We start from the raw sequence: 12,597 nt of genomic DNA, 5'->3' as shown, positions 1-12,597 counted from the left end.
CATTGCTAGCAATATACTGTATCACGACTTCCACGCGTTTTCCCCTGGAAACCATTGTGGTAAATTCTTGGTGATACTGTTACGATGGGCTAACTGATCTGACTTCATGCTCATGCAATGAGCATGAATATGAATGAGCATAAATTACATGTAGCCAGTGTAATCCACAGCATTCATAAAAAAATGTCACAATGCAGTTTCGAACTACGTTAAGAATATAAGCGAAATATATCAAAAAACATAAAAAGAACAGTATTAAAAATATTATCTCAAAATTAAAAAAATATCAAATGAAAAAGTGGACTTTATATACAATTCGTCTATGTCTTACAAATCAAATCAAAATATCTTTATTCATGTAGTCATCTATTACAGACTTATTACATGTTAAATATACGGTCAGTTCGGAGTGTCTTCGAGCTAAGAAGAACTGACAAGAAATTCAGCTGTTATTTTATTCAAATAAGGTTGTATATGATTAATACAACACAGATCGAGTAGCGTAGCGTTTTCTAATGAGTCTTATTACTTAATTTCCAGAGAGAATTAAACGCGGTGGACTTCAAAGTGTCGGCAGATCTCAAGTTCGTCCTGTTAATATCAGACGTACGGCCCGGCTGGAGGCATGGACGGCTCGCCAGGTACCACGTGTACGACGTCATAAACAGGCGAGTATTCAAACATTTAATATTATAAAGTAAATAACAGATATTTCCAATTAAGACATACTATATATATCTTGTATACCAACTTTGGCTACATAAAACATATATTACCAATCAAAACACTCCATATATGTATAAAGGAGAAATATTTATGACTCGAATGGCTAGTAAACCTCTGTTCGACTTGATGGTAAGTGGTAACCATCGCCTATATACATGAATAGCATCACGGACAGCTCGGCACTTCATGAAAAACCCTTCCAAAAACCCCATGTCGTAGTCTCAAAAAAACCTCGGCAGGTAATTTATTTTACAAGCTACGTGTAAATATATTATTATAAGTAATATTCGAGCAAACTAACAAATTTTATAGTATATATTTTCTGTGTAAACTGAGCTTTTTAGCTGTAGTACATTACAGCTAAAAAGCTCAGTTAAACTACCCAGTTTGAACTACGTAGCGTTAGACGGCGCTGTAAGATCGCTATTGAAATTCTGATATATGTAAACTGACATATTATGTATTGTAAACTTAATAATAAATTGCATTCCCTCACCCCTCTGATCTAACCTTGTATCGATCCCTTGATCTGATCCTGATCTGATCCCGAAAAAACAAATAAACTGAATTAACTTAAAACAGTTTTGGAAAATCAACTTTAACGGTTAGTGTTTACCATTGTGGGCCGTGAGTTGATCTGCCATTTCATTCTAACTATGACCTATGGACATACAGATCTTGTCCTTTTATACTAACTATATGTGTCCTCATCAGGAACAAAATCCCCGTGTCTCCTGTAGAAGATGACCGGACGGCACCCTTGCTGCAGTATGCCGAGTGGTCCCCTACTGGTGCAGGTTTGGTGTTCGTGCACGACAACGACATATACTACAAGCCAAAGATGCTCAAGACTCTGGTCTGCAGAATTACTAAAAGTGGTAAGATACAATTTACACCTAAAAAACAGATATTAAAAAGATTTTTACGTTTTAATCACTTACGAATGTCAAGTTTTTGGCGTACCGTCCAGTTCAGTTTATACAATCAATACTAAAAGAATGTCAAATGATTATATATTTTTAAAGCAAGAATATTAATTTTGTTGAATATCTTTTTAAAAAACATCTTTCTCTGAAAAAATAGATTGTTAGAAAATTGAATAGTTTATAAATTATAATCGTATTTTGTAGAAAAAAAAGTAACTTAAAATTCATAGTGTTAATAACGTTATCTGATTGCACAAAGAATGAGTGAGTAGCGGTTTTTATGTTGCTTGTCACATGCATTTCTTGTGTAAAAGAGCAACAGTTACCAGTTTCACGCTCATTCTTATTGTGAAAAGAAGCATCCGAATCAGAATAAGAATCAATATATATATATATATATATAACTGTTAAAAAGTGCTTATACTTTTTATGGATGATAATGGAATGGTGGTAAATACACCATGAATGTGTCACGATGGTTTCCACGTGGAGGTCAACCTTACATGGTACATTGCTAACTATGGGGATATTAGTCTCCATTACTAACTATCCACATCTCCCCTAGTGTTTATATTAGGTTTATTAGAATAAAGATTGTCTGTTTCTATTTCAAGTAATAGACATTATGATTGTGTCTTTCCAGGGGTGCCGGGTGTGATCTTCAACGGTGTACCAGACTTTCTGTATGAGACTGAAGTGTTAAGATTGGACCGAGCACTGTGGTTCAGTCCGGATGGCCAGACCCTGATGTATATAACATACAACAATACTCAGGTGCAGCAGCACAAGTACCCGTGGTACGGGCTCGACCAGCAGGAGCCTCCAGCGTACCCCACCATAAAAACATTACGGTACCCCAAAGTAAGTATACTTTATATTTTAATTCGTTTATTTATGTTACATATCTTTTAATCACTCGAATGCTGTTGGCCGCAGCTGGTCTTTATAGCTTTACCGAACGATAGGGGACGAGTGCAAATGGCACTCCAGACACGCGGAAGGACTTGTGGAGCGGCTATAGGCCAACTCCTGCCTGATGGATACGACTTTAGTCCGAGGGCACCGCTAGGGGTGCGAACCTCGACTCAGGCCGTCATAATTTCGATCCCCGTTGGAATTGGACGGGGGATCGATCTGAGGGGCATTTTTATTTGTGATGAAATCTAATAATATAAATTATGAATAACCTACCCTCGAATGGAGAAATTAAAAAACTAATGATCATAAATAGTAATAGGATCAGTTGAATGTTACATTGCACAATTACCTATATAGTGACTCACAAACATCAGTAAATTCACTTCACAGTTGTAAGTACTTTGGAAGTTTAAAGCAAACGTATATGCCAGTCACAGTTTTTCAGTCTCTTGCATAGTTATTTTTTTAGTAAGTCTTTCTTCTTTTAAGCATCACAGTTGTCGAATAAAAATATTATTTTCAGGTGAATACAAATAATCCTGTAGCGACGGTGTACGTGGTCAGTTTGAAGACGCTGAAGTATCTGTTCCCACATCCAATACAGTTCTCGCCGCCAGTAGATAAAAGTAAGACGAATCACTTATTCTAACTTCAGCTAGTTAGCTGTTTACCCGCGATTTTGTCTGGATATAATATAAATGATATTTACTCCAAATAACATTTGCTATCTACTAGTGAAAGTAACTTCAAAATCGGTCCTGCCGTTTCAGAGATATGACAGACGGTCAAATTTATTTTAAATTATTTTTTAATGTATATAATTTCATAAGCATTCAGTCAGAATCTGTTAATTACAAACAGATACTTCAATTTTACTCGATAATTTAGGATAAGGGAGGGGACGCCCTAAGAAAAGATGGATAGATTGTGTGAAAGATGATATGAATAAAAGAAGAGTATGTTCAGATATGACGACCGATAGAGAGCAGTGGAAGAGAATGACATACTGCGCCGACCACAAATAATGGGATAAAGGCAAGGCAATGATGATGATTTAGCTGTTTAGCAGCTTCCGTTGCTCGCGAGTTCGATTCCTCGCATGGAATGAATATTCGTATTCATGAGTACGACTGGCTGGTTGTTTTCTATATACATGACTTATTTATTTACATCATTGTAAGCGAGCATTTCAATATCTATTTGTTTATAATTATGTATGTATTTACCAAGAAAATATCTATTCCATTTCTATCAATAGTCTAGTGCCCATAACACAAGCTCAGCTTATTATGGGACAGGATGACGTTGTGTGAATTGTCCTGGACTATTTATTGCTGTTATTGTTAATATATTATTTATTCAAAATGCTTAAATTAAATTTATTTGAATAAAGAATTTTCTAATCAATTCTATTCTATTCTATTCAGATGAACCAGTACCAAAGTGGTACGTTTCTGTTAATAATTGATTAATGTTTCTAAACAGGTTGGTACGTAAGGTGGACGGAATGGATATCAGAACGGCAGATAGCTGTGTTGTTACTCAACAGGCCTCAGAACTTCTCCATAGTCAGCATCTGCAACGCTGCACAATACAATTGCCAAGATGTAAGTTGACACCACATGTTTACGACTGTGTGACAGATCAGACAACGACGCCGAATAGTCAAGTCAATACAATAATACTAATAACACATAAATATATATGGTACTAGTGCACCCGCTACTTCGTGCATGTCGAATAGTGACATTTAAAGTTATTTAAGCTAATTATAAAAAGCCATATAAATAAGTTTCAAGATTACTTTTTCATAACAAATTTCAATTAAATCGATTCAGTAGTTTTAACGTGAAAGCACGACAGATAAACAGACACACAGAGTTACTTTCGTATTTATATTATTAGCACAGATTAGATAATAATGTTAGTAAGGATAATTCATAATGTGTCACTTTTTGTAAGATGATGTCAAAGATACAAATCCCTAAAGTTGTTTCAAAAGTGACCATCAAATATTATAAGTACCAGGGGTTCATAAACCAAGAAGATTCTTTTATCTTTCAGATATTTCGCGATGAAACGGACGGTACTCGCTGGTCGGGTCTCGGCGCAGAGCCGACGACAGAAGAATGCGGGTGGTGCGGCGGCGCGGCGCTGGCGGGTGGTAAGGCGGGGCTGTTCACCACCGCGCCCATCGCCGACGGCGGCGGCACCTGGAGACACGCCGTCAGAATCTCGCAGGACACCAAGACCGCGCTCACACAGGGCAACTATGAGATTACCCAGGTCGTTGGGTGGGACGACAGAAGAAGATTATTGTAAGTATTCTGTACATATTACCTTTAAATGACTTTGTACAGTATAAGTACAAACGAGCTTGCTGCTCACCTGATGGTAAGTGATTGCCACCGCCTATCAGCGCCCGCAACACCAGGGAAATTGCAAGTGCTTTTCTGGCCTGTTAAGAAGGAATAAGCTCTATTCTTAAAGGTTTCAATATTATATCGGTTCAGAAATATCGAACTGGAAGCTGGATGGTGAATTCCACAATGTGGTTGTACGTGGCAAAAAGTATCTAGAAAAATGCAAGGTGAAGACCGATGGTGAATTTCAGCAACTGGTATTAAGACCATGGAAATCACCAAGCTACTTAGTTTCGCATTGAACACTAACGTCGTGGCTTAATTATTAATAATACAAACTTATACCGAAAGGTCGTGAGTTGATATCTGGTCAAAATCAAAAAACCTTTAGATAGATAAAACTTTTGCATTACTTGGTTGTATACTTTGGTTGTACTGTCCGAGGTAGGTACACTTGTGAGACCAGGCGCTTCCTTTTGCTTACTTTTTACATTGAAAATTGTTTTGCCTTCTGAAGAATGGAGGAGCTGCGTCCCGCCAAGTATACACATAGATTGGAATTAACTACGTCTACAAGGACTCTTAAGGGTCGGCAACGCACGCACACCTCCAGTGATTTATCCATAGACTACAATAATCGTAACCATCAGATGGGCAGTAGGCTTCTTTGCTCCCTACGTAGTATAAAAAAAGGAGAAGTCAAGGATGACGAATACAAGGTTGATACATGCAATGTACCTTATAGACTGGATATTTTGAATTATTTTTGACTGAACTGAAAGATTTCTACAACGGACACTGTATTTCCGCCACTTTTGTCCTGGATGATGACTAGGGGGCGCCATAGAAATAATTACAATTACACAATATAAAAGGTCAAAAAAATAGCAGCATATATGTAGTTCCTGTACTTTTGCTGGTTTAAGTTCTATATAAAACAACAAACTTATATAGCTATATTATCAAAGAATACTTTTTATTACTATCACATTCATTGCTTGAATATTGATTTATGAAGTCAATAATGTCTATATTTCAGGTACTTAATAGGTACAGCACCGGACAAAGCAGGTGAGAGACACTTGTACCGGATATCAGTGCCAGCAGACGAGATGACGTGGCCACCACCAGCTCACTGCCTCACCTGCCCGGAGGCGGAATTTCTTCCATCTGATTCCACAGTTGAACCAACCAGTGAAGATCCGGTAAGAATTATTTTGTTCTATAATAAGGGTTTTTATGCAACGCAATCTTTCTGCTCAATCACCGAAATAACTTCGGCTCTAGTTTCTGCATTATCGATACATACAAATAATTAAAATCAAAGAAGATATGTTTTTGCTATTTCAAAGTAACAGTATATACGGTTCTTTACATAATATAAAACGAAATAACTTTCGCTGTCTGTTTGCTCTCTTTTAAATTTTGCAATGAATGTTCAGGCAGTTTTCAGCAATAGACAGAGTGTTTTAAGAGGAAGGTTTATATGTATAATACATGCGTATTATAGTATGGAACAAGCCGATAAATTCAAAGATTTGTAACATGCGAAATGCAAAACTTTAATGCATAAATGCTAAGCTGAGACGGATCGCTAGTATAGTAAAATTCTTAAATTTTAGCATAAATAAAGTATGACCATTCCAATTAGTGTACAAATCAAAAATAAGCTTATTAACATATCCACTAGATAATTATTTTCTTCTTAATTTGCTCAGGAAAGTGGGAACTCTACATCATCATTACCGGCCTGGCCCACGTCCACTGTACTCCCACATGTGGCCAATGAGAATGACACCTTGCCCACCGTCTGCCTTTATAACCGGGTGTTCTTCAGCAAGAACTTCTCGTACTATGTCCAGGTAGATATTTATAATGATCGACTATATAATATATTTGGGTTAGGGAGAAAAGAGGATGATTAGTAATGGGGATTAGGAATCCTATTACTCTTTACTTACCATCCCTACAAGAGGGTCCTAATTTAGGACCCTCTTGCTAGCAATGTACCATGTCACTTCGATCTCCACGCAATTCCCCCTGTAAACCATCGTGAAAAGTTCCAGATGAATTAGTCAATGAATTAAAAAATAACTATTTTTAATAGATGACAATGGAATGGTTCGGAACGATCTTTATTTTAGAACTTTTAGAGGAGATTAGTGCCGTCATACATATTTTTGCGTAACTTTAACCGTTACCCGGCCAACGCAACGAACCGAAGATTACCCCGAACAAAGGAACATAGATATCATTACCTCTTTACAATATTAGTATGTAAAGTATTGTAAGGCATAGTTATATATATATACCTATGATGATAGTTTGAGAGGCTGCATTGCATCAAACCGTACACTGATGAACATTTACATGAACATTATTATAATCGGTGTTTCCGTCAGGAATGCCTCGGGCCCGGGCCGCCGGCCACGTTCGTGTGTTCGATGTCGGGCGCACGCCGCGCACTGCTGTGGGACGGGGCGCCTCTCAGGCACAAGTTTGCGGCGCTAGCGCAGCCGCAGTCCAAAGTATTCAGGGTCGAAGTGAGTCTAAAACAGGATCTTTATTTATTTATTTATTCATCCATTTATACAATCGTTCATTCGTTCATTAGTTCATTCGTTCATTAGTTCATCCGTTCTTTCGTTCATTTGTTCAATCGATCACTCGTTGATTCGTTCATTAAATATTAAGTTGCCTGTAGTAAATAAATAAATGAAAAAATACCATGCATTAAAAGAAAAAAATAAATTTCTCCTCATTTATCATAATAAACGACTGAACTGCGACTTTGAAGTGGCAATGGGCAGGGCACATAGCTCGTAGGACAGATGGCCGTTGGGGCAGTAAAGTCCTCGAGTGGCGACCACGGACCGGAAGACGCAGCGTGGGAAGGCCTCCAGCAAGGTGGACCGACGATCTGGTCAAGATCGCTGGAAGGCATTGGATGCGAGCAGCGCAGGACCGATCGTCGTGGAGATCTTTGGGGCGAGGCCTATGTCCAGCAGTGGACGTCTTCCGGGCTGCGATGATGATGATCATAATAAATCTCTGGATGAACTCTGATAGAAGAACGATGAACGATGAAAGAACTCTGGTTTTTCCCGTATTTATTTATTTTCATAATATTGTAGAACAGAACTAGTCTTTATCAGTTCCTTTACTTGCAGGTACAAACGAATCGAGAAGCTAGAGTGCGTCTGCTGCTGCCGCCAGGGTTCAGAGAAACGGATGACCTGCCTCTACCATTAGTATTACATGTGTGAGTGTATATTAACATTGTAAACACTCCAATCTGAGAATGTAAATGACTTTTTATTAACTTTTCTCTTTACTACCACTTCGTCGATTGGAATGAAATTGACATCGACAAGGAATTCATTCTTTCATTTTCAAGGAAATATTTCATTCCACACGCTGGAACCTATAAGTGGTATTGGACAGTATGGTTTTAGAAGAGCTTCCTCTTGCATAGTTAGCGAGCAGCTGTATTTTGCAAATTATGTGTGATCCTACAGTATGATGCTCTGCAGGTCAGCACAGCCCGGCGGGCAACTGGTGACGGAAAAGTGGTGGCCCGACTGGGGCTGGTACCTGGCGGCGGCCAGGAACTTCATCGTAGCTGAAATAGACGCCAGGGGATCAGGCGGACAGGTTAGTGGCTGTTTTGCTATTGGAATGGCAAACAAGCTGATAAGAAGATGGTATGCGGTAACTGTTGTCTATATACATGAACCTGAGGACTTCCGATAAATTTAAAAATGGGTTGACTTTTTTTAATTTGTTTTTATTAGCTATCTGCTACCTTTTATTATTAAAATAAATAAATATTCTATAATAAAAGTAACCTAAATTACGAATTATAACATTATCTGTGAGTGAAAGTCTCGTCAAAATCGGTCCAGGTCTCTCAGAAACTACCACGAACAAACAGATAGATAGATAATCCTAGAAAATATTTGTAATGTTCTTACTATTCTATGTACCGTACACTAAATACATACGAAACTATCATATGCATTTAGTGAAAAGCTGTTAATTTGTAAAATATCACTATAGATAGTTCAAATTGAAAATTACATATGTTTGTCTTAGACAAATATGTATATATTGTTTGGACTATATCACCAACTATTGATGAATCTGGATGAATAATAATATGTTCTTTGCAGGGTGAAGAGCTGAAAACTGAGATATACAACAAACTGCTGTCGGTAGACGTCGAGGACCAAATCGCTGTATTATCGTATGTATTGTAGATATTGGTTATAAGGGCAGAGGAAGGCCAAAAAAGAGATGGATGGACTGTGTGAAAGATGATATGGTAAGAAAGGAAGTAAATAACGCGATGACTGCGAACAGGGTTGAATGGAAGCGAAAAACATATTACGACGACCACAAATAAATGGGATAAGGAAGAAGCAGATGATGATGATGATCGTATGTATTGTAGATCATTATTAGTGGTCGCCAATGTATTTAACATTTAGTATGATTATAAACAAATAATGTCTCAATTTGACCATAAACTTTAATAATAAACAAAAGAATGTGCGATCTAAAAAATAAAGCTAATTAAATTTATATAAAATAATATGTTAAAATTGATAAAAGAACAGCAGGGTCAGTCTACATAGCTGCCGGATGAAAGAAAAAAGAGCTAGAAAATTCTTTTAATAAAGCAGTACCTATACTTGATAGTGGTAATGGTACCGAGTACAAAGTATCTAGTGTGGCACCTGTATCGTGTCGGTACTACGATATTCTTGTAGTTAGTTAATTACCGTTACTTTGCTACTGTAGTTATAAATTTGTTACGTTTAACATTTAACTATCTTAGTACATTTTTCGCAACGTGCTTCGAAATACAATATCATATTACGTGAATTGAAACGGTTCATGTAACCAGCATTTAAATGTTTGCGTGAAGTGGTATTAGTGGTATCTATTCACCTAACTTGAGTTACCGAACAATTAATTTTTTTATGCGTTTTTATTCAAATAACATTCTAAATCTAATATGAAGAGTTATAAGAGAAGAGTATTTCTGAGGAGTTTCCTCCCGCGTACACTTAGATTGTGGAATGAACTTCCTGCCGAGGTTTTCCCACGAGACTACAGCATGGGGTTTTTCAAGAAGGGTATATTAAGGTTTCTTAAGGGTCGGCAACGTACAAGTGATACCCCTGGTGTTTCAGGCGTTCATAGGCTACGGTAACCATTTACCATCAGATGTGCAGTACGCTTGATTGCCACCATAGTAGTATAAAAAAAAAAAATGAAGGGCCGGCTTAGATGACGGTTAATTTTTATGTGTTTACTCAACACTTTCATAGATAAACGCACTCACGCATTCGTGAGTAATTATTTAACAATCTTGTGTTGTGTGTGTGTTTAACAAATGTTCTATTTGGCGCGTGATTACTCATATATTTCAAGTATGCATTGTTTCTGATACATCTCTTTGATATATAAATTTCTAACAAATCAGTAATTTGATTACGCAAGCGTCTTTGTCTGCCTTTACAAGCACACGCTTACTTGAAAGAAAATTCGCTAATGAAAGAGTATAAAGGCAGCTAATTCAATTTAATATCATCTTGATTATCAGATATCTCCGTGATAACCTGAAAATGGTGGACGGGACACGGGTGGGTGTGTGGGGCCGAGGGTACGGCGGTGGCGCGGCCACTGCTCTCGCGGCCGATGATGCCAGGAACGTCACGCGATGCCTGGCTGCCGTGGCCCCGCTCACAGATCTACGGCACTACAGTTAGTTCGATAGATTTTAGATGTACCCTTAATTTTTTTTATACGTTATGTTAGGTTAGATAGCGTTGGGCATTATTTCTGATGCTACTCATGATTATATTTAAGGATGGTTTATAATCTATTTATAAAAGATTGTCAGTGGCTATACTTTTTATTTTTTTCCCTACCGTCCAGTTCGGTATATAGATCCAATTGAGAAGAACAAATGGCAAATTCAAACTCAATTGAATTACTTTTTTGAATTAAAATCCAGTTTATTTACAATACATAGGTATTTATATAGGTGTCTAAGTCTAACATTAAATGAAAATCCCGAACATGAAAACTATTGCCATGCACGCTCGTCATTCAAGTAATCGTTTAGTGAGTAATAGGCCTCGCTCAGTAAATATGATTTAACAGATGTTTTTAATTTATTTAAGGGTAATTCCAATATATATTATACTTGTATAGAAAAGAAAGAAAATTCCTTGATAAGTCGCACGTACGTCCTTGCTCTTTCCCGGGAGAAACCCGGTACGCGCGTGAAAGAGCGTACGTGTAAAGGCAGCTGCCGAGTGTCGTTGCAGATTCGTACTGGACGGAGCGGTACAGCGGCGGCGGCGGCGGCGGCGGCGGCGGCGGCGCGGTGTGGCGGCGCGCGGGCAACCTCCCGCCGCGCCGGCTGCTGGTGGCGCACGCCTCCGCCGACCTCGCCGCGCCCGCGCACCACGCGCTCGCACTCGCGCGCGCCCTCATCCGCGCCGGCGCGCTCTACTCGCACCTGGTACGCACCGCGCCGCCTGATACCCCCTCCAGACGAACACATTGTACAATTAAAACTTTTTTCTTTTTATTTATTTTATCTGTTTCACTGACATTTTTTTTTTTTTATTAACATGTATTGACTTCAGCTGCGATTTGATACAGCAGAAGTTTTCGTAGGACTAGTTGTGTTTCACTAGGTGTTTATCGTATATGTTTATATAGATGACACACATATACATATTTACATTATTTATATATGAAATAGTTTATGTTTATATATACATATATGTGCTATTTTATATATAATATAATATTTTATGTATTTACGCATTTATTTAAATTATTCACGATTGTTTTAGCAAGTGCATCATAAGAAGCCAGAGTCTCCGGCTTCGTAATGATACTGGTCAACTTGTAGGGGGAGTCAATTTTATGCATTCAGCACACTTGTTCATGGTCGTAACGGGCTCTTCCAAAAATAGGACAATTATTGAAGAGATGTTCAAACGTTTGCTCACTGTTTCCATCACATGGGCAGTATGAATTGTCGGTGATGTGAAAGCGCATGAGATAACTCTTGAAATCGCATCTGAAGTACTACATAATATATTTATAATACAAAAAAATGGGATAATAAAAACAGTAGAGAAACAAATAAATTTAATAAAAAAAAAGAAACTGCGCCGCCTGCTACTCTCTCAACTCAAACAAGATGATGGCCTATCTGGTGAAAAGCGGTAGCTATCGCCTATATACATGAACAGCACTATGGACGTAAGGTGTCATGTAACCCCTGTAATACCACTTAGGCGTTGCCATTCTAAAGGACTAACATGTTATGCATCTTATCCAGTAATTTGCCTGCCTAATATAGGTAACACAGATGCTACTTGGCTTCTGAAATAGTTGACACCCATGCGACTTTTCAGAGTCTACTCTAATTGTTTCACTTGCATAAAAAATTACGTTGTTTAATTTCTATTTTCTTATTCCAGGTGTACCCTGACGAGGGACACGATTTTGGGAGTTCCTCAATTCACCTCCATAAAGCTATGGAGCAATTTTTCGACGAATGCTTCGGGCCGGTGGAAGTAGCGGACTGGGACGCTGGAGGGGTCGGGGGACTGTTCCCCTTCAGAGATTAG

General features: G+C 38.1%; 1 protein-coding gene across 1 annotated transcript in view; it reads left to right on the top strand.

The window, feature by feature from the left end:
- The window catches only part of LOC131854238 (inactive dipeptidyl peptidase 10-like), a 156,830-nt gene extending 144,233 nt beyond the window's left edge, over nucleotides 1–12,597 (top strand). The window contains exons 4-18 of the mRNA XM_059205369.1: nucleotides 541–668; nucleotides 1,441–1,604; nucleotides 2,296–2,513; nucleotides 3,094–3,196; nucleotides 4,056–4,177; nucleotides 4,635–4,888; nucleotides 5,973–6,138; nucleotides 6,652–6,795; nucleotides 7,336–7,476; nucleotides 8,104–8,195; nucleotides 8,467–8,587; nucleotides 9,106–9,179; nucleotides 10,545–10,705; nucleotides 11,275–11,471; nucleotides 12,448–12,597. Of these exons, the coding sequence (XP_059061352.1) occupies nucleotides 541–668; nucleotides 1,441–1,604; nucleotides 2,296–2,513; nucleotides 3,094–3,196; nucleotides 4,056–4,177; nucleotides 4,635–4,888; nucleotides 5,973–6,138; nucleotides 6,652–6,795; nucleotides 7,336–7,476; nucleotides 8,104–8,195; nucleotides 8,467–8,587; nucleotides 9,106–9,179; nucleotides 10,545–10,705; nucleotides 11,275–11,471; nucleotides 12,448–12,597 (2,235 nt within the window). The remainder of the gene's footprint in view (nucleotides 1–540; nucleotides 669–1,440; nucleotides 1,605–2,295; nucleotides 2,514–3,093; nucleotides 3,197–4,055; nucleotides 4,178–4,634; nucleotides 4,889–5,972; nucleotides 6,139–6,651; nucleotides 6,796–7,335; nucleotides 7,477–8,103; nucleotides 8,196–8,466; nucleotides 8,588–9,105; nucleotides 9,180–10,544; nucleotides 10,706–11,274; nucleotides 11,472–12,447) is intronic.

The sequence above is a fragment of the Achroia grisella genome, unplaced genomic scaffold, assembly GCF_030625045.1.
Source record: "Achroia grisella isolate CSIRO2021 unplaced genomic scaffold, CSIRO_AGI_Agris_v1 utg971, whole genome shotgun sequence".
In the NCBI taxonomy this organism is placed as follows: Eukaryota; Metazoa; Arthropoda; class Insecta; order Lepidoptera; family Pyralidae; genus Achroia; species Achroia grisella.
This window is presented reverse-complemented; position numbering and strand designations above follow the sequence as displayed.